At 55.0% G+C, this 27,406-nt stretch overlaps 2 protein-coding genes across 2 annotated transcripts; both read right to left on the bottom strand.

The window, feature by feature from the left end:
• Positions 1-2,396: 2,396 nt before the first annotated feature.
• Positions 2,397-14,357, bottom strand: TNNT2 (troponin T2, cardiac type). The gene is made up of 17 exons (XM_068419209.1): positions 14,310-14,357; positions 11,832-11,879; positions 10,673-10,683; positions 10,527-10,544; positions 9,843-9,872; positions 9,024-9,080; positions 8,412-8,444; positions 7,855-7,890; positions 7,535-7,556; positions 6,490-6,550; positions 6,230-6,346; positions 5,783-5,860; positions 5,519-5,629; positions 5,007-5,116; positions 4,445-4,535; positions 3,868-3,908; positions 2,397-2,530 (listed from the first exon to the last, which is right to left on the bottom strand). Exons 2-17 carry the CDS (start codon positions 11,867-11,869, stop codon positions 2,482-2,484), a joined length of 903 nt encoding a protein of 300 aa, XP_068275310.1. The 5' UTR covers positions 11,870-11,879; positions 14,310-14,357; the 3' UTR covers positions 2,397-2,481.
• A 2,025-nt stretch (positions 14,358-16,382) lies between these two features.
• On the bottom strand, positions 16,383-26,999 carry LAD1 (ladinin 1). The gene is given in 12 exon segments (XM_068419539.1): positions 16,383-16,481; positions 17,666-17,755; positions 18,153-18,284; positions 18,667-18,739; positions 19,621-19,670; positions 20,399-20,542; positions 20,967-21,459; positions 22,843-22,983; positions 26,609-26,676; positions 26,679-26,731; positions 26,859-26,940; positions 26,943-26,999. Coding segments are annotated over 12 exon segments (1,482 nt in total).
• Between the last annotated feature and the right edge of the window lie 407 nt (positions 27,000-27,406).

Consider the following 27,406-nt stretch of genomic DNA (forward strand, 5'->3'; position numbering starts at 1 on the left):
GTTTGCATACTATGGCAGAAAATGCTGTTCCTCTGCAACACGCTAGAAGATGCCACACCTCACAGCTCCTGGGAACATGCCCTGCTAGGGAAGGGCAGAGCTCTACCCCTCATACCATGCTCCAGAGGATGCTGGTGCTTTGATCGGACATCCAGAGCTCCTGCTACCCATGGGGACATTGAGACCACACAGCAGTGCTGCAGGATGCTGTTACACTGCAAATCTCCACACTGACATGGCACTGTGATGTTGGCACCCTGCACGACCCTCCAAAACCTGCTGCCGGGGGTCCCTCACGCTGCAGCACACAGCACCACGGCCAATTCCTGGCCCGCTGAGCTAACCTAAGGCTCATCCACTCGCAAAACACGTGCTCTGCATGGCAGGATGGGGACAGCACGCCTGCACGTCACAGCTGCACCATGGTCCAGCAAACCTTGGCACAACGCACTGCGCCATTGCAACCGTCACGCAGCCCATGCAACACTTGGAATGATGCCAGCACCCTGTAAGACCCTGGAGAAGACCCCAGAGCACTCTGCTGTGCCCCAGAGGATTTCTGCATCCTGCATCACGCTCTGCCACGCCTGAGCATGGCAGCAGCCCACTCACAGTGGAAAGCCACCGACACGGGTGGGCGAGGGAGCAGGGGAGGGTCGGTGGCAGGGCTGGGCGCTGAGTCAGCTGTTCTGGCACTGCCGTGCCACAGAGCACCAGGCATGGAAGGGAGGGAGGTGCTGGGTGGGGAGGGAGCACGGAGGTTTTGGCTCTGGCGTGCAGGGAACCAGGCTGGCGGGGGGCCAGCGCGCTGCCGAGACAGGCAGCGCTGTGGGAAGCAGGGAGTGCCCCTGTACCCCCACCCTGGGCGCTGCCAGCCCCGCGGGGACAGGCAGAGCGGCTGCAGTGCAGCACCGGGCACCAGCACTGGCAGGGCCCTGCCTTTGCCTGCCAGAAAGGGTTTGAAGGTGGACCTTCACAGCCTGGGAAAAGGGGGTATTTTTTTTCTGAACCAGATGTACCTTCATGCCCCGAGCACTCATCTCTCCGGGGGCCATGCATCAGGCAGGGTGAAAATGTCATTTGCTGGACCTTCACTCAGCCACCCTCTGGGTATTTCACATCCCATCACTGCCACCCTCCACAGCTCTCCCCTTTTTGTCACAATAAGGGATCATGTTCATCCCTCCACACCTCATTTTTGAGGAGGTGGGTGATAGGGGCCTGGTTGCCCTCCACTTGCTGCCTCACTGAAGCTGAGGCTTCCCAGAGCCTTGCTCCCCTAAACCTGATGGCGTGTGGTGATGAAGGCAAAATAAGTCATTATCCAACAGGCACCACAAGGGAGAAACCTGCAGGATGCCCCCACATCACTGGGGCTGGGGAGGACAGGCAGCCCCAGCAAGAGAGGAGACAAAATGTCTTACCAAGGGATGAGAAGCCTTTGAAGATCCACCATCCTGTGCATCCATCCCTTCCCCACTGCTCTGGGAAATGCCTCACAGATACTGTTTAACAACAGCATGGAACAGCTTGCCCCAGGAGATGGTCATGCAAGCCGCGTGTCTTCTGCTGGCTGACAGTCTAGATCCATGCACCGGGAACACTCGGGATTATGCAGCTGATGTGCCCCCGTGGGCATTACATGTGGGAGCATGCTACAGAGATGCCTACAGCTAGATGAAAGAGATCTGCACCCCTGAAAGGGCAGATAAATGGTCTCTCCACACTGATTCATCTCAAGTCTTCATTGCGTGCTGTCAGAAACACACAGAGGAGGCAAACACAGTTGGTCTGGGCCCTTTAGGAAGAGGTGGCAACAGGAATGAAAATGGCCTGGAAGCAGGGTTTGTGACTGATCCATGGACCAAGAGGCTCAGAAGCAGCGCCCCTACCCATGCTGTCCCACAGGGCCAACCCTGACACAGAGAGGAGCGAGCGGGGCTCTGGTACAGCAGAAGCAGGAACTAAAGTGGCCATAACTAGGATTGCCACAAACTGCAGCAGGAAAAGCAGGTCAGACCACTGAGGTCTGTTACAAAACCTCCCAAGGACTGCAGGTATGAGATGCTGTGAGGCAAGGGGACACGTTATTCAGGAGGTCCTGTGTGGTTGCTGCATCCTCTTGTACTCCAGGGAGTGGGTGTGCAACCATGCTTACTCAGTTGAGCTCTGCTGAGCCTGTCCTGTGCCTGTCTGCTCTGGGCTCAGAGCTTCAGGATGGAGACAACACCCGCACCCCCTCACCGTTCTCTTTATTTACAGACACAACATCAGCTGGGGATGCGGAGCTGAGGAACGGCACCTCGCGAAGCATCTGCCCACCCAGACAGCAGTGTGACAGCAGCAAGGTCTTTGCAAGCTCTGTGCAGTGGGAGGGTGGGTGGGCGCACGGTGCAGGCTCCACGACATGGGGAAGCCAGCAGGTCGACCAAAAGGCAATACACCTCTCCGTGGCTGAGCCTCCTTTGCCTTCTGAGTCATCTATTTCCACCGGCCGCCCACCATGGTCTTCCCACGGGCACCCTTTGACCTGAAAGGGAAGCAGAAAAGCACGTGCAAAAAGGCATTAGTGACAATGAAAGGAGGGAGAAGGTGGGTGCCATCAGTGGTCCTGCAAAGAGGACCAAGCTGTCTCCAGTTGATGCTCACTGCCCTGTGGGGAAGAAGGTCTCCAGCGGTCTCAGGTAAAACCCTGGGACCTGAATCAGTCTATGTGTTTTGGGACTCTATGGGAACAAGCTCATGCATTTTGCCAGGTGTTTCTACGGACCCCCAGTTCCCTTCCCATGTTTCTCCCTCCCAAGGATCCTTCAGAGAAGAACTGACGAGTTGGATCTCCAGTTGCTGAGGGATAACAACGGCTGCAGGATCCTTCTCCCAAGAACCAGAAGCTGTGAAGTTGTTAGCCCAGACCCACCACATCACTCTCCTTAACCAGCATCAGGGGAACAGGCACTGCTCTGGGCATGGATCAGCAGAGAGCAGGAGGAGGAGGAAGCTTGGGTGGACAGTGAAGGACATTTCTGGCATGTCATCCTGAGAGTCACCAGCGCAGCTTTGGCTGCTGATCCTTGGCGTTGCCTCCTCCCTCAGCCCTACCACCAGCCTGACGTCAGCCCCGGCGTCCATGCAGCACACGTGCAGTGGGAGACACACAGCACTCGGGAAACGCCTGTACTCACCCTTTGCTGCAGTACCAGGCCATGTTGGGGCAGAAGAGAAGAGAGATTTGGTGTGAGTGGGCAGGAGATGCAGCTACCTGACACACAGGGTGGGCTGAACACCCCTCATGCGACATGGCACGGTGGGATGGGGATGCAAGAGCAGCATGGAGCTCCTAAGGGTGGGGATTAAACACCCACCTCCACCCTCCTGTGAAAGGTCCCCCAGTCCTGTGCAGGGAACATGGGCATGGGGACAGGATCCCCTGACCTTGCAGGGCTGCACAGCTCCCACAGCCCGTGGGATTTCCCCTCCTACACAAGCTGGACTCTCCAGCACCTTCCCTGAGATGCTGGGCAGAGCCACTGCAGGGATGGGGGCAGCTGGACACTGGCAGGACCCCGCAGGACACAAGGCTCTACGTGCAGAGGTGGGGTCTCCCTGGGCACCATCCCCAGCTGGGGTCTGTGGGGCAGGGGGAAGCTGGTGGAGGTGGGAGGCAATGGGGGTCTGTCAATGGGAGCAGAGCAGTATGGACCGAGGTCCCTGGGCCAGACCTGGAGGTCCATGAACATCAGGTACATGAAGACCAGAGGTAGGAGTGGGAAGGACAGGAGGTGGCTCTGTGAGCGAAATGGGGCCAGGGGAGCAGGGAGCTGGAAGGGCAGGAGGCAGCGAGGAAGTATGCTCAGCCCGGGGACTTACACTTTCTGGTGGTCACTAACGCGGTTTCGGAGGACGTTGATCTGCAAGAGAAATGCAGGCAGATGGTGAGGCCTGGCAAGATGCCCCATGCCTGGCCAGGGACAAGGGTCAGGGTGAAGATGCATCACTGCTCTCTTCCCCAGTGGTTCTTGCGTGGGGTTTAGCACAGGGCTGTGATGTGCAGAACAGCGGGAATCCCGTTGCGGTGCAAAGCACATCCCCAGGAGCTGGGAGGTCACAGGGCCACTACACAGCCCCTTTCAGCAGATGCCCCATCCTCCAGCATTTCAGAGCTGTGTGCTCAGCCTTGCCAGGGTGGCTGGCAACTGCTGGGAGGGTTGGTTTGACCCTGGCTCATCTCCAAAAGGGAGCAGATGTGGCTTTGCTTTCAGCGGTGCAGACTTGGGTGTCTGTCACCCCATGCACAAGGAGGAGCACAGTCCTTTTCTGATGCAGCCAGCTTTTCTGCGACAGCACCATCAGTTGGACAACCCCCCACCGTCTCCCAGATGGGGAGAAGAAAGAGCAACCAGGCACACGGAGGTTGAGCAAGTTCATGGAGGACCTCATGTCTCACCTCATATTTCTGCCGCTTGAACTTTTCCTGCAGGTCAAATTTCTCAGCTTCCAGATCACGGATGGTTTGCCACAGCTCCTTGGCCTTGTCCCTGTGGGAAGAGCCAGCTGGTGTCAGTGCAGAAAAGGGATGTGGCTCACAGGGAGCTCACTGCAGGGGACAGGGAAGTGGTGCCATCATCTCTCCCACTCCCCCAGGACGGGTCTCTGCAGGCTCAATGCCCAGATGGGGATGTGTTAGCCAGGCGGAGATGCCAGTCCCACGCGTGGGCCAGAGCCATGGGTGAAGTGGGGACGTCTGGGGACATGCATGTCCCACGCATGAGAGCGTGGCTCCCTCTCATGGCCGGTGCTGTCAGCAGCAGCCTGGCAGTGGTGTCCCGGCAGAGCCACGGAGCCCACGACCCGGTGGGGTGTCACAGCCCATGTCCCACATGTGCCATCACCTTCTTGTCTGGGCTGCAAGCCACAGGCAGCCCGCCTCAGCCCAGGATCCTGCCCCGGGAGGCAGGACCCAAAGCAGAGCCCCTGTCCTGGACATCCCTCCTGCAGCCTGTACTCACCTCAGCTTGTCTTCGTTGAGGTGGTCGATGTTCAGTGGCTTCCGCCGTTCACTGAGGATCTTCTTCTTCTTTTCCCGCTCTGTTTGCTTCTTCCCACCCTTTTTCTCTGTCTGAGGAAAGCATCAGTCCATTGGAGGGAAGGAAATCTGCCCAGCTTTTGCTCTACCCCTATCCCCAGTTCTGCCCCCAACACCCTCAGCTTTTGGGACTCCAGAAGCACATGAGATCCTCAAGGAAATTTTGGCAATAGTGGACAAGACACCCCCCCCATCCCTGTCCCTGAGGTGAGGGTGGACCCACCCTGGCCAGCATCTGCGAAGCAGAGCCCTCAGCTCACTTTGGCCCTCTGACCACTGCTGTGACCCAACAACAGTGGCTTGTCTTCTTCTGCTGGTAGAAACCACAGCCTACCAACACTGAGAACACGCACGCTGCTGTGAGACCAGCCCACAGCTGAGCCCTTCCCAGGAGCACCAGTGGCTTCATTGCAGCCGCCCGGGGTAGGATCACACCTTCTGCATGTAGCCTCCAAAATGCAGCATGTTGGAGAAAGCTTTCTTCTTCCGCGCTTCCTCCTCAGCCTTCTTCCGTGCCTCCTCTTCCTCTTTGCGAGCTCTTTCTTCCTGCCAGGGTCAGAAGTGGGTGAGGAGCAGATGGATGGAGACCTCACGGACCATCTTGCACGCAACATACCGCTCATGCTCCCATGTGCTCCGCAGACAGGCTTGTGCTACCCAAGACCAACCCGAGCCCCCCATCCCTGGAGGGAGACTCACGGCCATGCGGGCTTGGCGCTCCTTCTCTCGCTCGCTGCGTATCCGCTGCTGCTCTGCCCTCTCCGCTCGCCGCTGTTCCTGCAGAAGGAGAGGGCGTTGGCTTGGACGCCCCAGGAAATCTGCATCCTCTCTGTCCCTAGGGACACATTCTTAACCCCAAAAGCCCCGAGAGCCCCAAGGATAGATCTGCTGCTCCCACATCTCCCAAGGGACCATGTGGACCAGTGACCATGGGAGCAGGTGCATCTCCATTAGGCACCACAGCAACCAGGCCAGGGGCTTCCCAGGCACTGGGGTACAAAATCTGACTGAAATCTCAGGCTCTGTCTTGCAGGGACATGGGACATCTCAGGTCTTGCTGCCAGGACTGTGGGGAAAGGATCGTGGCTGTGTGCCCACAGGGGAGAGGGTGGCAATAGCGACAGAGAGGGAAGGCTGCAGACATACAATCCTGTCCTTGAGGGAGATGAGCTCCTCTTCCTCCTTCTTCCTGCTCTCAAAGTGGGCTTCAATGAGGGCCTGCAGTTCATTCAGGTCCTTCTCCATGCGTTTGCGGTGGATGTCCTGCACCGGATAGAAACAGAGGCGATGATGGCTACATGCCCACGAGTGAAGCCCTCCAGGAGCTGCAGAGCTGCTGGGCACAGTGTGGAGGAGCGATGTGAGGGGATCACCTCACAGGGGTTGGCATTGAGTGCACTACTTACATCAAAATCCAGTCTCTCACCATCTGGGATTTTGGGAGGCACCAGGTTTGGCATGAAGACCCTGCAAGCGAAGGTGAGCAGGAGGATGGTGAACCTGCAGCAGATACCTGGGACAGGATGGTGCCTTTTATCCATGCACTGGTCTACCCAGCCCTCCTCTCTGAGCCTCGCAGTCCCCAGGGACACAGAGTGAGCACATTTTGAGGACAGGGAAGTGTAATGTTGTTTGCTGGATGTTGCCAGCTGGACAGCCTCAGAGGAAGACCTCGGGCATTCTCAGGAAGCACTCCAAGGTGCCTGCATGGCTGGAATAACTCTGCAAGTTGCAGGCAACTTGGACATGACCCTTTGCCAGGCACCCTGGGACTGGCAGCCACCCCACTGCTCGCCCAAAAGAGCACAGAGGAACTGTGTGCTCCAGTGAAATCCGGCACAGGGAGCTGGAAACCATCCTCTCATCCTTTGTTGGCTTAAGGGAAAGCAGGAGATGCTCAGTAGGGGCACATAAAGATGCAAAGGGATGAAGAGATCATGGCTGAGGACAGATCTGCCTCCCACATCTCAGCATCCCAGGGCTAGATGAGAACCCACAGGTTCCTGGCAATGGTTCACAGCCCCTCTCCTTCAGGCAGGTGCTCCTGACCCTGGGGTGCCAGCACTCAGGCAAATGCGTGCCTCATGCTAGCCGTGGCCAGGAGCATGTTGCAGAAGCAAGACCCTGGCTGTGCCATGGACTATGTACCCCAGGCTGGGGTGAACATGGATTTTTTCCAGCTGCAGGGCCACAGAGCAGTTGGGCTTTCCCCAAGGAGCACACAAATGTTTCAAAACTGCCAAAAGACCTCATTCTCAGGATTCCCTTCATATCCCATGTTTATCTGCCTGTTTCTCTCCATGTCCCAGTCCCACCCTGTTATCATGCTTTTCAGGTCTCACTGTCCCATGCCCTTTATGGATGATGGTGCTAAGCCCATCACACAGAGGCTCTGCCCTGACACAGCTCCTAGGTCAGACCTTGCACCAGAGAAAATGCACTGATGCTTACTTGGGTTTTGGCTTCAGTTCCCCTGCAGGTCCCCAGGAGCAGGAGAGAAAGACAATGTTAGTGTCACAGAGGCATTTGCTTTCACACCTTGACCCAAACCCCACAACACCGAGCCGAGCTACCCCTCCCTCCCAGCAGCACAGGCTGCACTGTGGATCACCCTCCAGCAAAGAGGCATGCAATGAGGTGTCCGTCTGTGTGCCAAAACCTGAGACACACATTGATGCTCCTGGTTGAGCAGAAAGGCATTTGGTACCTCTTTACACAGGCGAAGGGACAGTCCCTCCCACCCCAGAGAGGAATGAGGGTGGATACTTCACCTTCCCCAGGCTCCTGCTCTCGGTCTCCCTCTCCACCTGTGGAAAACACGATGCTTTGGCTCCTGGAGGCCAGCCCTGCTGTGCACCCTGCCCATGGACACCGTGGGGTGGTTCAGCCAGGCTGTTCCCCTCTGCCCTGTGCTTATCCCCATTGCAAGACCCAGCTCCAACCCTCCAGGATGAACAGGGAGAGGGCAGGTCCCTCATGGACATCCCTCACTCACAGACCAGGAGAGCCCCAGGTCCTCTCCAGGAGGAACCCAGACAAGCTTCGCAAGGCTCAGGCTGGGAAAGCAGTAGTACTGCCCTCCCCTTCTGTATTTTGGGTGAATTTCTTACCTAGGCAGCACAAAGTCATCCCTCCCACAGGCCTCCTGCTGCCCCAGCCCTGGCAGAGGACGGGGCCAGGGCAGATCTGCACCATTTACCGCAGATTCTCTCTCTTCAGCAGCAAACGGATTCAACACCGAATACCCTGTTACAAGGGCCCCGTGTCTTGGGGGACTGGGATCAGGACTGAAATGCCCAAAACCATCTGTCCTCCCCTCCCTCTTTACCTTCTCCTGGTGCTTTTGTTTCATCTTCTTGTTCTGTTTCAAAAGCAATGGGGAGAATATAAGCATCCATGGGTGAGGGCAGCCACATCCCCCCAGCACAGAGCGGTCCCAGCACCCTAACTTGGGGAGCACGGCTGGGATCTGAGCCTGCCCCACCAGCTGTGACAGCACAGGGACACACATTAGGCAGCCCTGTCTGTGCCAAAAAGGTTTCATGAAGTCCAGTGCCCTTCGGATGGTGAGACACATCAGAGCATGACCCCAGCTCTGCAAATCCCCCCTCTAAGGCTACGGGGACCTCTTGGTGGAACAGGCTTAACTCATTTTTGGTATTATTTCAGAGTGCTGAACACAAACTGATCAGCAACCAGCAGAAAACACCATTATCTTCATGCTTGTAGAGCCAAGGCACTCAGTAGATCAGGAGAGGGCAGCTCAGTTTTGACACCTCCTTACTGGAAACCACAGATACGGGGGAGAGCTGCCTCTCTGTGCTACTGGTCCCCTGTCACAGGCCACGCTGGGACGTCCCAGACCCTGCTGGGCACCCCACTGAAGCACAACGTGGCTCCAGCCAAGCCATGGGAGCTCACTGGTGAAGCCACCACATACCTTCTGCCTTGGTTTCTTCGGTCTCCTCCTCCGCCTCCTCTACCTGTTCTTCCTGACCTGCGGAATAAGGGGCAGCGTGAGTCCGACAGCCACCGCTCATGCTGGCTCCCTACAGACACCGGTATCAGGACAACTGCGGCATGGAGCCAGGCGAGAGAGAGACCCGGGGGAGATGTAGCCGCAGGAGAAACAAGTAGCGGCTCAGAAAGCAAAGGGCTTTGCTCTAACCTTTACCCAAGGGCTGCTCTCTGTGCTTGCGAGGGGCAAAAGAAATAAATTAAAGGATTTATAGCCAGCTCCTGGTTTGTCACTCATTCCCTCTCAAGCTGTCATGCTCTTATACCCCAGGCTGGGGGGAGTGATTTCTATTGCTCTCCTCTAGCCAGCAAAGAACAAGACTGGCTGGCATTAGAGAACGTGCCTTTGGCACTTTCATAATCTTATTTATGACACTGTTGGAGCATTTTTCCACTGGAGGGAGCAGTATCCCCATGAGAGTCCTCCACTGGAGTCAGAGTGATGCTGGGGCCCACAGGTCCTGGGAAGACTTGCGGTCCCACAGCAAGAGAGAAGGAAAGAAGAAGAAGATAGCAAACATGAGTGCATTTGGTTGATAGATGTAAGAGAGAAGCCACGGACACAGGAGCAGATATGCACAGCACAGCAGGGTAGGAAGGGGGAAGTGCAAGAAGCAAGAGAGAGAAGGGGAAGAATGAAAGAAAACCATTTCCCAACCGGGGAGAGGCAAAAGACACACCGACCCACGACATATTCACAGCAGCAGTGGAGAGATGAAATAAAGAAAGGTGCAATAACTACCGTCGTCTTCCTCTATCCATTCTTCCTCTTCTGAGCCAGGGAGGAGGGAAAGGAATAAGTGTAGAGGTTAGTCGGACGCCATAAAGCTGTGGAGTGTAGCTATGGCGTGCATGAGATGAGGGCTCTAGCACTGCGGTGGTTTCCCCCTTATGCCTGTCTTTGCTTGTAAGGTTCAGGATGTGTTGCCGTGCACCAGCCCGGGCTGCCTGGCAGTGCCCTGAAGCAGCAAGAGGCTCAGCAAAAGCCAGCTCCCAAACCCAGCCCCAAATGCACAGCCCAGCTGTGTCCCAGAGCAGCTGCATGCACCATGGGGTTTGCTTCTTCATCGGACTGAGGCCGTTGGAGGTTTGTGCTTGAGCATCATTAATATACATTCAGCTGATGCTCCAGCTCCCGTTGAGTTACTGGGCTCACACCTCTGCCAATGCCCGAGTCCAGCATTTCCTCCACCCCTGTTTTGAGTCAAGGGATCACTCTGACAAAAGAGATCCCGAGAAAATTCAGACTCGTTTTGATCCTACTGATGTTTCAGGTGGAGACATCTAGAACATGCTCTCATCTGCCTCTCCTGGGCATGATTTGCCCTTTGCAGTCAAGGAGCTTACCACCGCGACCCACCCAAGCAAAACACTGAACCAAGAGCACTTGTCTCTTGGTCCTTGCAATCACCAGTGAAACACCTACCTTCTTCCACGTACTCCTCTTCACAGAGCGAGCACACGTGCGCACGGGAGAGAGGGAAGGGAAAGAAGAAGCAGGTTATTGAAGTTGCTCTGATCATTTCTTAGTGTCAGCCTCGGGGCAGCTGCAGATGCTCCAGGTCCTCTTACCTTCCTGCTCCCTGCAAAGCACAACACAAATTTGCAGTGTTATGGCGATCTGCTGCGACGGGACACGTGCGTCCATCAGTGAGGCTGAAGGGGAATTTGAAATTTCCTCAAGGCTGGCTCCCCTTTTTCGTAGCAATGGGCAATGACTGCTGGGCAGGCTGCTGTGTGGCATGCTGTAAGGTGGCGGTGGGGATGGGACAAGACCCAGGTCACCCTGCAGGCTGTGGATAGCAGGAGCTGAGGTGATCAACCGACATTTTGACAGTGGTCAGAGCACAATACCATTTTGCAGCTTGAGAAGATCGAGTGACCATGGCCCATAATCCTAGAAATGGGCATCTCATATCCTAGCTTTGCCCCAAAGTCCTTTCTGGACCTTGGGGGAGATGCACAGTCTGTCCTTGGATGTGCCCAGGGGACACTGGGCACAGGGGTCAGACCAGGCTTTCCAGGGAAGTGGTGAAGTCCCCATCCCTGGAGGGATTTAAAAGCCATGTAGATGTGGTGCTGAGGGACATGGGTTAGTGGTGGCCTTGGCAGTGCTGGGTTAACGGTTGGACTTGATGATCTTAAAGGTCCTTTCCAACCAAAATGATTCTATGACGTGTGAGTCTGTCATGGCACATACTTAAACATAAGAGAAGGATTCACATCTACTTTTTCTGCTGGTGAATGAGAAGTAGGAGCTGTGTTTGGACTGATCCCTTTAACCATGTGTCACAGACATTGAGACCCTTCTCTCCAGGGTGCGTCTTATGGTCCAGCAGCCCTCACCAGAAAAAGTTGCCCTCAAATTTGGGCCTTGGGGAGTGGTGCTCTGGATGTGGCAGTCGGACCCCATCAGCAGCAGACTGATGCCATCAGCTTTTCCCAGCTCTGTCATCTCACTGATGCAGACTGCAACATTTTGAATGCGGGGACTGTCCCTCGCCATGTATGTGCTGATACAGCTCCTGAAGCAAAACTCTCCACTACTGGGGGTCTCGGCACTGTCACGGCAGTGGTGCAGATGGGCACAGGGTGGGGGGATTTCATGCTGGGTGCTGGGGCAATGATGAGAGCTGGTGCCCCCCCGAACGGCACCTCTAAGCAATACTGTGACCCTGTGGGAAAGTGGGAATAAGGAGAAAGAAAGGGTGTTTAAAAGCACATCACTTACTGCTCATATTCTTCGACGACCTCTTCGGAGTCTGACATGCCTGGTTATCTAGCAGAATTCAAGGCAGATTGGAAAAAGGGAGGGTTAGGAGCTGAGATAAGGACAAGCACAGCCTGTCCTCCAGCACCCGAGACACGGGCACAGAGATGCTGCTTCTCTCCAAAGCTCTTGGAGCTTCGAGCTGTCCCCAGCCAGGCTGTGACAGCGTTATCTCAGCAGAGATAAGGCTCCCCCCTCCCCTCCTGTCCCAGGATCACAGCTCGCCCCAAACAGGAGGCAGGAGATTAGACAGAGCCTCATGCAACACTGATAACTGCTGTCAGGAGCCGTGTCCAGGACACGCAGCTCCCCTCCCGCAGCCATCTCAGGGTGCTGCATTTGCTCAGGGCGCAGGAAAATAACCCAATTATAACGTTCAGCTTGTTTTGCTTCCTGACTATTCTTAGCTTGGTTGGGATATAGAAACCTGCAGGGACATTCTGTTATCTCAAATTTACAGCCCTGCACAAGCCGCAGCACGAGATCTCGGTGAGACCTCCCAGCCCAGCCCTCCAAGTGCAGAGCGTGCTCTGGAAAGGGGCAGTCTGGGCTCGGCAGGAGTGTGTGTCTCCTGCTCCTGGCCCTGAGACGGAGGTTAGCTAAAAGGAATAACTCACGGCCTGGTTCAGCAATAGGGTTAATAACTCAGCAGAAACGGCCGTGCTCATCTTCCCAGTACACCCATCTCCCCCCCCCCCAGCCATGGTCAGGAGGACTTTATTCATCATCTCAGCCCATCTAGTTTCCACCCAATGCTCCACCACAGGGTCTGCACAGACCAGCCCCATGATCAGCCCCAGCCTTGGGCAACCCAGAGCAGCCCTGAGCATCAGCCCTAGCCCTTGCACAGCCACTGCTCGTGTTCGTGCCAGACCTCAGCAAAGCTGAGATGCAGCAGGACAACGCAAGGCAGCTCTAGAAATAACTTCCATGTGCTAAACCACCTGTTCCCAGGGCAGCACTGCTTCACTTCTCCTGCCGGGAGTCTGGGAACAACTGGTCCTGGCTACATCTGTTGAGCATTTATTACCCGGGATGGGTAGGACAGGCTTTGGGATCGTTTATTCAAGATGCTGAATCCAGGACTGGAATCCACAGGCATGGGACAGACACGTTACAGGAGGGGTGCCTCTGCATACCCGTGGCTCGGGGGGGTTGTCAAATCTCACTTCTGAGCAGTGACTCAGAAGGTGCTTTTTGGAGACAAATGAAGTCAGAGCTCAGCCCCACCTGCCTCGAGTTCACCGCCTGCTTCTGCTGTCATTGTTCCCTTCCCTCTGATGGATCTGGGGTTTGACCTTAAGCACCCCCCTCCACCACCACCCCCTCGATCTCTACTGCCCCTCAAACATCAGTTCCTGGCCTTACTTTTCCCCCAGGCTCGTCATGGTCCTGCCACCCCCAGAGTTTGGCCAAATCATTTCTGTGGCCTCTGAGCACCCAAGACCTTGTGTGATCCTCTCACAACACAAAAGCAGAGACCCCCCCCCTCCTGGCCACGACACTGCAAACATGCATTTGCGAAAGCTTATTTCTACATTTCCATTCACCTCCTCTCTCATACATCACTAGATCCCACAGAACATTTGCTGAGGAACAGCAACAAACCCAGGACTGTTACAGGGGCACACAAGAAAAAAAGTGGCTCTGGGAATTATTTATCCATCCTCTGCACAGAAACAGATAACCCTTTCCATTAAAGCTTTGAAATCTTGTTTTGAAAGCATTAGGAGAACCCAGCAGACCTATTACAGAGCTAAAGAGGAAGCATTGCACATATTATTGACTGCAAAAAATCTCCCATCGTTTGCTGTGTATTAAATAATCCAGATATCCTTCCCACTCCTTAAAATCCCCCTCTCTGTTAGCTCAGGGCTGGCTGATCACACCTTGGGGGTGAGTTAATCCTCCACGATTCACAGTCCCTTCTTTCCTCCAGGCTATCCAGACACGGAGCTCTCATTTCTCAGCATTTGCTCCAGCATGGGGCCACATCACTGCTCCCTTCCTGCTTGGCAGGGTCAGACCACTCACAGGAGCATCCCACCTCTAGCCCACCCTGCGGGCTGCCAGCACGCTAGGGCCAGGCTGGCCTGACCCTCCCATGGGCATTGCACCCCTCCTGTCCCCTCCAGAGACACAGGGAATAGGGATCTATGAGATTCCCCTGGAACCAAGGCAGCCAAAATCCTTCTCAGCCACCTTGGCACACATCAGGATGGTTCAAAAGGTGTTGGGCAAGTTGCAAACACAACCCCTGGAGAGGGTCCTGATGCTTTATCCGTGGGAATGCCTCATGGTAAAAATACACCCCAGTGCAAGTGCAAGCAGCTGGGGAGGACCATTAACCCTGAGCCAAATCACTTCTGGGTCTTTAACAGCTGCCCTTCCACTGAGCATCCTACACCATGAGCGGGCACCCCGCCGCCCCAGCCTTACCTCTGCCGCGGGGTGCTGGTGAGATCCCGGGGAACCGAGGGGAAGCCAGCGGGTGTCTGGGAAATGCTCTTTGGAGGCAGGAGGCTTTAAGGGGGCTCCAGCGCCCACCCCGGGGCGGGCAGCGCTGGGAGGAATGTGCTGGGCGCCCAGCGAGGAATGCAACACTTGTGAGCTGCTATTTTGGCAACTGTGGCCCCAACCCCCTCCGCCGCTCCCCCTTCCCCCCCAGGAGCCCATATAAGCCCAAGCTATTGTGTGGCCTCAGAGTTTTGCTATTTTAAACCCTCCGGACTGAGATACATGAGTGCCCAAGGGCCTGACACAAGCCAGCCAGCTGTCACTTTCTAGGGCCAGGGACACTGATAAGGCAGCGCTGCCATGAGTGGAGGACCAGACCCTCCACCACAGCCCCCAACTCGGGCTCGCTCAGCCACTGCCCTGGGTCCGAGATGCTGCAATAAGAAGAGCTGCTTTTACTTTCCCCAGGACACATTTGTCTTGGGTTTTTGCCTTTTGTCCTCTTGCCAGAAGAAGGGAAGCGAACTGTTCCCAGTTCCAGCCTATGAGCAGGTGACCAGGAGTGTCTTAGAAAGAGCAACTTTTATTAGGAAAAAAAAAAAAGGCAAAGAGAAAACCAAGTCCTTTCCAAAGCCCAGCAAGCAAGATCAGATCCAGAGGCAGCAGCAGAGTCCCACACTGAATTTGGACACCACAGTGATTGCTCCAGGCACAGCCCTAGCCCATTGAATGGCTCCGGCACAAGGATTTGGGCATCATTTTATGGGCTGCCCATGGCACCCTAAAGCTGGCCTCGAGAGAGCTCCCTGCTTCCCTGCTGGGTGGGCTCAGCAGCCTGGGGAGTGCAGGACCAGAGGTCTACACAGCCATGGGCAAAGGGCTCAGGAGGAAGGGTGAGAGGGAAATGGGGTTTGCAGAAAGGGTCCAGCACAGGGTGCTCAGCTCTATGTAACCCCCAAAATAGGGCTGTGGCCAGCCCACCCTTCCCGTATCACTAAGTGAAAGGAGTCACTGCTTGTAGGGGGCAGGGGATCGTAAGGGCAGGTTGGAGAAGGCCAAGTCTCTGGCTCTGGCTCCGCTGCATGCTGGAGGGAAGCACCAGGGCCATCAGGTCCACCCTTCTTCCATGAGGCATCTCCCAGCTACATCAGCGCACGTGTGACTTTGCAAACACCATTTGCCTTTGGTTGGGTCCCTCCAGCAGTGACAGCCTGGGTGGAGGGGTGACATCTGCCTGCCCCACACGAGCCAGGCAGCAGACATGGACATGGTCCATGGATGCGCAGCTGAAACTTCCTTGGCCAGGCAGCTTCTTGCCCCACTGACGTGATCCAGCTGGAAAGGAGGCGTATAGGCTGATCTTCTTTGCAAGAGATTATGGGGCACAGACAGACATTAGGGGCAAAACACCAAAATATTTTGGGGAAACGAGGCAAGAGTCTGCCTTCAGCATTTGCAAGGAGTCTTCAAGCCCGGGCACTCCCAGGCAGGCAGCGAGTGAGGACTAGGGGCGCAGGGATAATCTTCCAGCCTTCTTCCTTCGCATCCTACGAGCGGAAGACCCTGGCGACCTGAGGTGCACCTACACATGGCATGGGGGACTCTCATGGCAGTGAGCTGCTGGACGGTTGGGTAGGGCCGGGCTTTGATCTTCAGAGCAAAACAATTTTTCCCAGATCGTCTGATATTGTTACAACTGATATTATTACAACTGGAAAGAAAGTGAGAAACAGTGAGGCCAGGCCTGAGGCTGCAAACCCCCAAAGGCAGCTACTTTAACCAGGACCATACTTGTCCCGAACAGGGGATGGGGCAGGCAGGCATCCCCTAAATCCCGCCACTTGCCACTTCCCTTCTTCTCCAGACCAGACCCCTCCTCACCCTTACAGCTGCCTCCAGTTGTCCCCTCCTCCTGACTTCCCCAAGTCATGCAGTCCTGGATGTCCCACTGACCCCTCTTCTCCCCATAGCCTGGTTGTCCCACACCTGCCCTGCGGGTGATGGACCAGCGGGCAGGTCCCAGCTCTACCCCTAGCTCAGAGGATGCACACATTTTCAAACCAGCTCCATGTCTACCTTGGTGTCTCCAGGGTTGTCTCCACGCTGCTTTACCCAGACACCACGGTTTGACAGGCTGTTTATTTTCCTGATGTCCTGCAAACAGGAGAGTTGTAAGTGGCACAAGAAGGTTTTTCCCCATGCTTCACGTGCAGTGTTGCCTTGGTCTGACTTTAACCAACCCTTGAAGCATACATGCTTCAGGTGAAACCAGCCAGCTTTGAGATCCTGCTCCTGGTAGACCCTCAAAAGCAAGTGCAGCTCCAGCCCACAGAGATGGATGGCAGTGGGAAAAACTGATAAAGGAGCTGCAAGCTTTACCCAAGAGTGACCCCAGGAGCAAACCTTTTCCTGGCAGACACAGAGCCAGCGCTGCCTCCCAGTACAGACACGTTTGGGCAGTGCTAATCTCTGCAGCTCAGCGCTGGGGGTGCCCAGGCTTGCCTGCCCGGGCTGCAGGGCTGGGCTGGAGCTGCCCCTCCTGGTCCTGTATCCAGGTGGCTGCAGGAGACTCTGCTACAAGTGGTGGCAAAACACCTTATTGCTGTAAATAGCGATACCTCCCCAGCACTTGCGGAACTCTCCTTTGCAAGTACAGTAAAGTACCCTGAGGCCAAAAGGTCTCCTGTCCATCTCCCTCACATCCATGCCCCTGGAGCAGCCACGGTGGCAAAGTGCTGACCTCTGAGTCCCCTTAGCTGGACAATTTGACCCCACAGCTACAAGACACCCTTCTTTGGGGTCCTGAGATAGACTCAGGGATGCAGATCACTCCAGACCCCACATGCAGCAGGACCTCTCAGTGCACACACAGTTCTCCAAGCCCCACAGAGCCCAGTGCTGAAGGACCAAGCATATGGCTCCTCTCCCAGTGGCCTCCAGGTCAGAGTTAGACCTCCAGACACTGGTAGAGATGGGATCATGCTGGGGTGATCTCTCTCACTGGTGGCAGGGTCTGGTACCCCTCCATGTCCCCTGGGACATGCACCCAGCTGGTGCCTGCTCCCTCCTCATGCCACCAAGGGCTGGGAGCAGCTGCCTCGGGCACTTTGGGATCAGGATCTCGGCACAGCACCAAGTAGAGCCCTGACATCTCACCGTGGTGGCCCTGCAGCACACAAACCTCTGACCCAGGATAAGCTCTTCTCAAACCCTTTAAGGGGTTCAGTCAATGGTTCATCAGCCCTTCAAGCCCTGCCACCCCAAATGCAGGGACGTGTCCCGCCAGGCTGCCTGGTCTCAGGGCTCTAGCCCGAGGTGACGGTGGCACAAGCCAGTACCTTGCTTTTTTCCTCCTTGGCAGGCTCCTGAGCTCGGCTGATCCACAGATTAATGCGGGATGTCACTGATCCTGGGATCTTCAGGTTGTCCTGTGGCACAGAGAGGGACACCAGGGTTACAGCACCAGCTCTCCCATTGCACGAACGTAACCCAGGACAGTCCCCAGGGCACAGGGAGACTGAGCAAACATGCAAGAGGCAGACACCAGCCCACACCTTGGCTCCATCCCAGCTCCTCAAATACCAGCACATCGTCATGAACCCACACACCACCAGAGCGCAATTTCGGTGGCAGCCAGTGCCCAAACCCATTCCTGCCTGGCACTGCTCAGCAAGCACCGAACTTCCACCAAACTGCATCCAGGCAGCAGCCTGCCAGGCTGTGTGTTGCTACCCAAACCGGGGAAGATTTATCCAAAAAGCTGGTGCCTGCCCTGGCACAGGACCCTGCTGGAAGGTCCTCGCTCAGGCCAACTTCTGCCCTTACCTTCCTGACAGCCAGTGGCTCAGCCTTGCTGGGAGCGCTTGCCTCGAAGAAGTTGCGCTTGCTGGCCACCCCCTCCGAGGACAGCAAGAGGCTCTTCTGGGTAGTCAGGGATGATTTCACCGCCTCCGAGCGCTGGGAGGAGAGAGGGGCATCACCAGGGGCCATGCTGCACCCCAAGTGGTGAAAAGCGAAGTCCTGCTTCTGGCTCACGTCCCGAGCCCATTGGGGTCTGGCTTCCTCCCTGCCCATCACCAGCTCATGGGATTGCCCCACTGCGCCCCCCAGCAGGACCATGCAGTATCCCCATGACCCTCTCCAAAGGCTATCCCCTCTGTGTTCCTAAAACCCAGAGGCCAATCCCTTTTTCTGCCTGGGACCATCTTCTTCAACCCCAGTAGCACTGGTTGTTCAGGGCAGCTCAGTCCCTCTCTCCCTTCCCCGCTCAGCTCCAGGCCACCCCTCTCCCCACACATCCCTCCCACACCAGTCCGGCTATGCCAAGGGTTTTCGGTACCTGCACGGCCGAGGTGTACTTTTCCAGCTTCTCCCCAATGGTGGTGCTGCTACCTGGGATCCTCAGACTTGCACTGGTGAAGAAAAGGGGGTAGAGTTGAACACACACCCTCAGGATCTCCTCAGACTCAGACCATGGTCCTGTGGAGCTTTACTTGGCAGAAGGAGACCCTGTCCAACCCAGGCACTCCTCCTGCATCCATCTGCCAAGTGAATCAAGGCAGCTCATTCCCTGCTGGTGACCAAGATCTCTGGGTCTCACCATCTTGCTATGGCCACACTGTACATTGAAAAACAGCTCTGAGATCCTCAGTTTACCCTGTCTTCACCACTGCCAGGACTGAACTGCATCTTCACCAATATCAGTATGAGTTTGCCTATAGTATGCATAGGTGCAAGCCCAAGTGCCTGTAAAAGCCCCACTGCCCTGCCCTGCACTCAGAGGTGGGAGAGGGCATCGTGTTGACTCCCTGCATTCAGACCTGAACCCTCAGTTCCTCGAGAGGTTTTAAGCCATCCATTCAAACCTTGCCATGGAGATGTGGAGGATCACTTGATCTGGCCACCAAAGCCAGATCAGGTTGCTCATGGATCTGTATAGCAGGTTTTGATAGTTCCAAGGATAGGACCTTGTTGTGGAGCTGCACCACTCAACACTTAACCACTCCTGTGCAGACACAAGCACCGATGAGAAACTACATCAACCAAAAGACAGTAGGGGCTTGCTGAGGGGAGCTTGTACAGATGCAAGCTGTATGTTGGACATTGTCCTGTCCTCTGCTAAGCATCACTGCCCGACCAGCCAGGCACCCTGGGGACCAATATTCAGCAGACCTGTGCCAGGGCACTCACTAGCTGGTACCAGGTCCCATCGCCTCCTCCTCCTCCCTTGGAAAAAAAAGGGATGACAATCCCTGCCCAGGAAGGCCAAAGTAACATGAAGAGAGATGCTGACCTCCTTGTGAGAGGGCTTTGGCTTTCTTCTTTCTCTTTTCTTGAGATCACCTGGAAGACACAAGGAGAGGAGATACTGGAGCAATCTTTGGTTATCGAAAATAAACACTGGAGAACCTGTCTCAAATTTGGCCCTCAGTTTTCCAGCAAGCTCCATTTTAACCCACACCAGAGTCTAACTTATATCAAAGCTCTCCAGACACTTTGTAGTGCTAACAGTTTTATTCCCAATAAAGCACCATGAAAGTCAATCGAGCCTAGCCAGTCAGCCTTGATTCACAGCAGGGAGGATCTCAGAGGCTCTTGGTTTTCCCAGCCTCCCCAAGCACTTTATTCCAGAGATCTTTTTTGGTGGGTTAGAATTGAAGATATTCTCAGGAATGTAACAAAGGACAAGAAGAAGGGTGGATTTTATTTTTATCCTGTGCTGTCACAGGAGACGAGAAATGTTGGAGGGTGGATGGTCATTTCTGTGACTCTTTGGATAATTTGAGGACAATGAGCTCCCTGTTTTCTCATCGCTTCCCACAATTTTCCATGCCAGCACAAAGCATATGAACGTGGGCGTGTTCACTATCACAGGCCTTCACTCAGACATGGAGAAGGAAAATGGAGCAAAGACTGAAGCAGAGCTGCAATGCCCAGATCAAGGGTGGATTTTGAACACACTTTTGAGAATAGGTTCTGCCAACATAACCTGGAGATCAAAGCAAAACTCCCTCCCCCCCATCCTCCACTGCCTGAATGGGGGTCTTTCTCCCACTTGCTTTAGCTCTTACCCGAAAGGAGACAGTTCTTGGGCTGGTTCGTCTGATGGAGCTGCTGTAGGTGACACGAGTTGGAGAAGTATCTGACTTTTCTGCAGATTCATCTTGGGTGAGAGATAGCTGTATTACCTCCTTTGAGGGATTCCTGGGTGGTTGCTGAGAAAAAAAGCAGACATCTGATGCATCCCTGCAGAGTCTGTGGAGAAGGTTGAGGCACAGGGAGCAGAGCAGCCAGGGTGGGAACCAGTTTGGAGGCAGGAGTTTGAGATCGAAATCCTCCAAACCTTGGCTGTCTCACTTGGATACACAAAGCCCCAAACATCTCTTCAGTGAAACCGTGATGGCAATCAACAGGGGCTTGCTGGAGAAGGTGATCAGAATAGAACATGCAAGGGAGGGAAAGGAGGTGGTGTGACCCTGTCCTCCACCTCATGGTTTGCAGCTCTCAGAAAAACCTTCTCCAAAAGCCCACAGGTCCCATTTCCCTCCTGGTACTTTTGGGCTTTCCCTCTCGCTGTTGTCCTCCCAGCACCCAGGAGCTTGCACTCCAAGGGTTGGTGCCTTGTCCATTTTTGCTCACCTGCTGGTCCAGGGACAAGGTCACCACCGAGGCTGTCTTCTCCTCCATGGTGCGGCTTCCCTGTCTGGTCAGGATCTTCACTTCACGGATTCGGCAGCCCCCCAGCTCCGGCGATGCCCGCTCCTGTGGCTTCTCCACCTCTTTCCTCTGCTCCCCCAGAGGCATCCCCACACCTTGTCCCTCTTTGTCCTGGAGACGTCCCCTCACCACCACCTTCTGCTCCAAGGCTGGCTCTGCGTGCTGGTCTCCTGGTGGGTCCCCTCTGCCCTTGGCATCCTGATCCCACTCTCCAGCCTGGATGCTCTCCTGCCCCACATGTGGCTGCATCCCTGCCTCCGCAGAGCTCGCTCCCACCCCTGGTTCCTGCTGCTCCTTATCCTGCCTCAGCTTTGCAGAAACAGCCATTGGGGACCTTGTCCGTCTCCCTTCTCGTGTCTTCAGCTTACGCTCTTCCTCGTCCTCTGGAGACACTGGCTTCACCAGGGATTGAGGTCTAGAGACAGAGAAAAAACAGGGGGCAAACCTCAGCACCCTGAGGCCAGAGGGCTGTGCCTTTTTGCTGCAGGTGAGGTTAACCCAGGTGAAAGGCTCTGGGGAAGGGCAAAAATCACACCAACATCCTGGAGTCATCCCTGCAGATCAGAACTTGCAGCCACACTCATCCCCGTCACCCTGCTAGGCTCTCTGAGGACAAGTTTGGATAAAAGTCTTTTTTTTTCCTTTTTGTGGCAGAGATTAAGCATTTCTGCAGCCTCATCCCAGGACATCAGCATCCACCAAGTCCTGTGCCAAGGAGCTGTGGGCTCAGAGCAGCGTGCTTGGGTCTGCTGCTCTCCAAGACGTGCGTCTGAGGCTCTTTGGTGGATTAGGAAAAGATATCACTATCTTTAAGTTTAAAGAGTTGATTGTAAGACAACCTGCTATGGCATGGTTCAACCACAGCCTGAACTAGTTCCGCAAAACAGTCATTTGCCTTCCCACAGGCAAACATAGGCACCAGATTTGGGAAGAGGTAGGTAAGACATTTGCCCAGGACCACACAGACTGTATCTACACAGTCTCCAGGGAAGGAGATGGGATAATATTTGCCCTCCTCCTGAACTGCAATCACCACATGGCCGGCCTGGGCTAGCACCAGGGAAGGGGGACATGTCCCGTCTAGCTTGTTCATGTTAGCCATGTCCAACCCCTATTCAACCCATATGCAACCCAGGCATCCCATCTACATCACATCTGCAGAGAGAAACACTTCTAGACCATGAGTCTTACCGTGGACATAAGCCATTGGACATTTCCAGGATCAATTTAGAGAGTGGGTCAGGTTGTGTAAGGGCAGCCTGAGCTTAGGGCACCTCCAAATCCCAGCTCCCTGCAGCACGGGACTTAGGGAGCACCACTGGAAAGCCCTTGGGTCACCTCCCCACTTCAGCACAGATCATTCATACATCACTGCAATGGTCATAGGAGCGGAAGGACAGGCAGCCAGGTGCTGCATGCTTGTCTCACCTGCCCTGCAGAGATGGGTGCCTGTCTGCTCTTACCTGAAGATGCCACTAGCGAATGGCTAGCACCCACCTGAGCTCAATCTCAGCACCAGCCCTCACCCTGGCACACTGGTTCCCCATGCCATTGAACATATTGAGGCCCATGATTCAATCCACCAGAGATATATATCTCTTCTGCTCCTCCTGTGAAGCCCATCCTTCTGCCCAAAGGTCCGTTGGACCCCTGCTCTTCCCACGGCTCAGCCCCCTCTCTTCTGGATGAGATTCCTACCAACTGCAACAGCTTTGGCTCAGGGTTGAGAAAAACAAGGCAGCAAGCTGTGAGCTGTCAGCATCATGAGTAAGACTGATGCTAGCAGGACCTCACGCACCTGCTGGAAGCTGGACTGGTGTCTTTCACAGGGCTGGGATGTTCTCCATCCATTGATGTGGAGGACAGCAGGCTCCGGTGCCTTCGCCGGCGCTCTCTTTGCTGCTCTTCTTCATCCTCAAGGGTCCTCTGCCTGGCCAGGCTGTTTGGGATGAAACGTAAAGAGATGGTGAGGCTGTGTCCTGCATGGGGAGCTTGCAGCCTTGATGCTAGACAAGAAAGAAGACTGAAATACCCGCGGGCAAGGGCTGAGGGGCTGATGGAGGTTGCCTTCCCCAGCTGCTGCACAAGGCTGGAGGAGAGGGACGCCAACGCAAACCAGGTGTTGCAAAGCACGCTCGCTCCACCCAGCTGATGCAGGCATTTCCCAACACAAACACTTGACTTTACAACTCCTAATTTCTCCTGTTGGAGGGAGCACTCATTTAAAAGGAATCCCTACATTAAGCAAACCTTCACAGGGAAGGATATTTAACCTGTAACTCAGCAAGACCAGGACCCTAGAGCCACCACATAGATCTCAACCACATAAACTGGAAGGGTAACCACTAGTGGCAGAAGATTTTAGCCCCGATGCGGGTTGTGGTGATGGCATTTTTATTTTTATTGAGCAAAAAGCCTCAGATGCAAAAGCATCAGAGGCTGAAGGCAACTGCTGACAAGCTCTGCCTGGAAACAGGGACGGGAGGAGCTCCTCTTACTCCCTGCATGTGGCTGGGACTGGGAATTGTTTATAATCACAGATTGTACCGAAAAGATGAAGTTCGTAAACATCTTTAAAGAGTCATCTTTAAAGATTTTATTTTGCACAAGCCAAATGTGTAATTTTTTTTTTATAAAATGCCACCCAGAATAAAAAGTTGTTTGTCAAACACCAGCTTTCTCTTTCTCTCTCTCTCTGTGCAAAACCTGCCCACCCTCTCTGCTGGCGCACGAACTGTGTTGGAAAATATTTTTATTGGCCGGATGGAGCTTTTCACAGAAATGTTCATCTACCTACAGCACTAGTCCTCAATGAGCTGCAAACACCTGCAAGGGTCCCAGTGGAGCTCCCAGTATCCCCAACAGCCCGACGGGGCAGAGCCCTCCCTGCACAGGATCTGTCCCATCGCAGCATCCCAGCTCTGTAGCTGGCACTCCAGTTCCATCCAGATTCAGGTTTTTACTTTGAATTTGACTTTTAAGAACGTGAAAGTCAGAGCAGGTCCAGGCCTGCGGCATCGCTAACGTCGTTGCGGACACGGTGCCTCGCAGCGTGGTTTACGAGTTACTGTGTAATGAAAGCCGGGTCATAAATTAAACCACATTACCCCCCGCAACTATTTGCGGCTTCTGTTCTTCCTGGTCAAGGGAGGCGGGGAGCGCGGAAGGGTCAGCAGAGCAGAACGGAGAGCAAAGGGGGGACGGGTCCTGGCTGGGAGCTCAGCGCCTGTTTGGGGACAGGGGGTGCGCTGCCCTTCCCTCCTGCTGCCCCCATCCCCATCACCCCTTGCACCCCCAAGCAGCCTTCATGCCCCAACAGCAATTGGACCCGCTGCTGGGGGGGCTCCAGGTGATCCTCAGTGCCACGCTTGGCATCGGGAGAGACGGGGATGGAGAAGGCTGGGACCTGCCCCAGGTGAGAGCATCCCCATCCAGCTCTCACCCCACCACGGGACACCTCCCCGTTCAGCTCCCTGCGGCCGTGCTCACCTCCACGGGCCTGACCCTGTAAATATTTGTACACAGCTCAGCTGCCCTGGGAAGGCAGCACGGCTGTATTTGCACGGCACGGTGCGATCTCCCGGTGCAGCAATCACTGCGCACACATTCCCACCCGGCAAGGTTAGCACGTGTGTGGGGACATACGTGTGCAGGTGCCTCTGATAAGTGCTCTTATCCCTCGCGCAGTGACAGCGTGGAGGACTAACGCAGGTTTAAATCCACGTGAGAGCCAGTTACTTCTTTGTTTTTGCATGCACAGGCTCCTTCGAAATGAAAATGAGATTTTTCTGCTTTGAATTCACTTGGCTCCTGCAGAGGCAGCGTGTAACCTGGCATTATCAGCATGCAGTTTCTCGTTATTTGTAATTAAGTAATCCAAAATGGATTTGCTTTGCCAATCTTCCCCTACTCTTTTGAAAGAGGGATTTATATTTCACTGTTTTTTCACTCACCTTTTTTAACCTCAAAGAGATGAATAACAAAAGGTTGACGAGTCTCCCCCTGCATTGTCCTCTCCTGCCCTGTTAATCATTAGTGCCAAGATATCTGACATTTATGCTGTTTCAGTGAAACAACATGGGCACAGGACCCCACTGGGCTTGTGTTCAGGCAGGTCCATGGCCCCGAGGAGGTGGGTCTGGACGGGGCTCGGATGCCTTCTGGATCCGTCCCAGACATGATGGAGGCAGGGTGCAAGCTGGCAGCCTCCGAGCAACGGGGTCTCTCTTCATTCCCATTTCTGGGCTGGCCATGGCAGGTGTCTTACCCAAAGTACCGGGGTTTACAATTAAGTCTCGGAGCCGTCACATCCACTCAAACCAGGATTTGGGGCCCGCAACAGAAGAAGAACATGGAGCTGTTGGAGTAAGGCCAGAGGAGGCCACGAAGATGCTCAGAGGGCTGGAGCATCTCTGCTATGGAGACAGGCTGAGAGAGTTGGGGCTGGTCAGCCTGGAGAAGAGAAGGCTCCTGGGAGACCTTCTAGCACCTTCCAGTACCCAAAGGGGCTACAGGAAAGCTGGAGAGGGGCTTTTTACAAGGGCGTGGAGTGATAGGATGAGGGGGAATGTTTTTAAACTGAAAGAGGGGAGATTTAGATTAGATATGAGGAAGAAATTCTTTCCTGTGAGGGTGGTGAGACACTGGCATAGGTTGCCCAGAGAAGCTGTGGCTGCCCCCTCCCTGGCAGTGTTCAAGGCCAGGTTGGATGAGGCTTTGAGCAACCTGGTCTAGTGGAACTAGATGATCTTTAAGGCCCCTTTCAACCCAAACCAGTCTATGATTCTATGATGATTCTATGATTTCTGCTCTGTTTTGTGGGTGAGCGTGACTGCATTTGAGTCGCACTCACCCCGTCTGCGTAGCCAAGGTCGACGGTTCTTGCCCCAGGGTCTGCAGGAGGTCAGGAGCAATCCCCACATCACCTAGGCTTCATGTGAGCCCATGACTCACCCCGCGATGCCCAGAAGCCTCACCTGCCTCAGGTCCCATCAGGGCCAAAATCACTTTTTAGGAAAGACCGAGTGGAGCAGCCAGTGCTGTGGGGCTGCGGGATCGTTCAGCAACCACTGATGAATCAGGGCTTGCTCAGCACAGGATGGGCAGAGGCTGCAACCTCCGCATGACGGAGCCGGGACACACACCCAGGGGCTGTACGGCTACGGGGAGAGTGAAAAAACCCCACAGCCAGCTCCGGAGCACGTCTGGAGGCACAGCCCAGCCAGCCAGATCCTACCCAAAGAAAGGCAAACCAGACCAAAAATGTACCCAACACGGGGCAAGGATGCATTTCCAGAGCCATTTTCCTATGCCGTGCTCAGCTTCCCCAGGCAGCAGAAACAAATCTGCCTCTGATCTCGCCCACCCACGAGAAGCTCCAGCAGTGCCAAGCACTTGCCGGGGCTGGCACCACCTCTGCAAGCAACAACCCCCACGGTGGCTGCCCCCTCTTCCCATCCTCCCCAACACCCCTCGGCTGAGGTTCACCATGCCAGCAGCCCACCCTCACCCCCTCCCTCCCTCCCGCCGGTGTAAAGAGTTAAGCATTAAACCACAGCACCTACCTGGAGAGATCAGACCAGTTCCTTCTGCTAAAAGACATTCCTGCTTTCCGTGAGTTTCAGAGAGCCCCCAAAACTTGTGCAGGCATCAAGGCCAAGGTGCTGTCGGACCCGCAGGGATCTGCGCTGCGTGGAGACTCCACTTCCCGAGGAGGGAGGAACCCCCCGCAAGGTTATTTCCCTGTGCACCTTTACCCTGCCTGCAACCCGTTTACCACCACGCTGCATCACATGGTTTCTTATCTACCTTGACAGAGGCAAGGCTGTAATTTGTCTACTAGCGGCGCCCTGCAAAAGATGCCCTGCCCAGGAGTGCCACGCAAAAAGCAAATCACTCCTTGTTGCCTGCTGTGCCAGGGCTCGAGCGGAGACCCGCACTCGGGGCTCGATCCATCCAGGTCTCCCAGGGTTTCGGAGACAACTCCCTACAGAGAACCTGTTTTACCAGCCGCTCTCCACCAGTCAACAACTCCTCCAACACCGGTGGAGGAGGTGAATTACCTTGGGCTGAGTGGGAGGAGGCTGGCTCCCAGGGATCCAAAACAGTCATTAACACACCTCCGTCTGGGTGCAGTCCAGACCTTTGCAAAGAACATGGGAGGGTGCCCTGCTGCTTTCAGCCTTTTCTGGACATCTTGGATTGAGCCGTCACGGCCTCCCCGTCATCATGAGCTTTATTGCAGCAGAAAGCACTCACAAAGTCTCAGAGGAAGGGGCTGAAGCATGGGGTGGGAGGGGTGTGTGTGTATGTCCAATTTTTGGGTGCTGAAGCCCTGTGCCAGAGGGTGCCTGTATGCCCAG

The sequence above is a fragment of the Nyctibius grandis genome, chromosome 27 (assembly GCF_013368605.1).
Source record: "Nyctibius grandis isolate bNycGra1 chromosome 27, bNycGra1.pri, whole genome shotgun sequence".
NCBI lineage: Eukaryota > Metazoa > Chordata > Aves > Nyctibiiformes > Nyctibiidae > Nyctibius > Nyctibius grandis.

Coding starts and splice junctions, on each gene's coding strand:
- TNNT2 (XM_068419209.1), bottom strand. CDS start 11,869: ATGTCAGACTCCGAAGAGGTCGTCGAAGAATATGAGCA. Junction 6,551..7,534: donor GAACTGAAGCCAAAACCCAA/GTAAGCATCAGT, acceptor CTTCGCTTGCAG/GGTCTTCATGCCAAACCTGG. Junction 5,117..5,518: donor TTGGAGGCTACATGCAGAAG/GTGTGATCCTAC, acceptor TGCTTTCCTCAG/ACAGAGAAAAAGGGTGGGAA.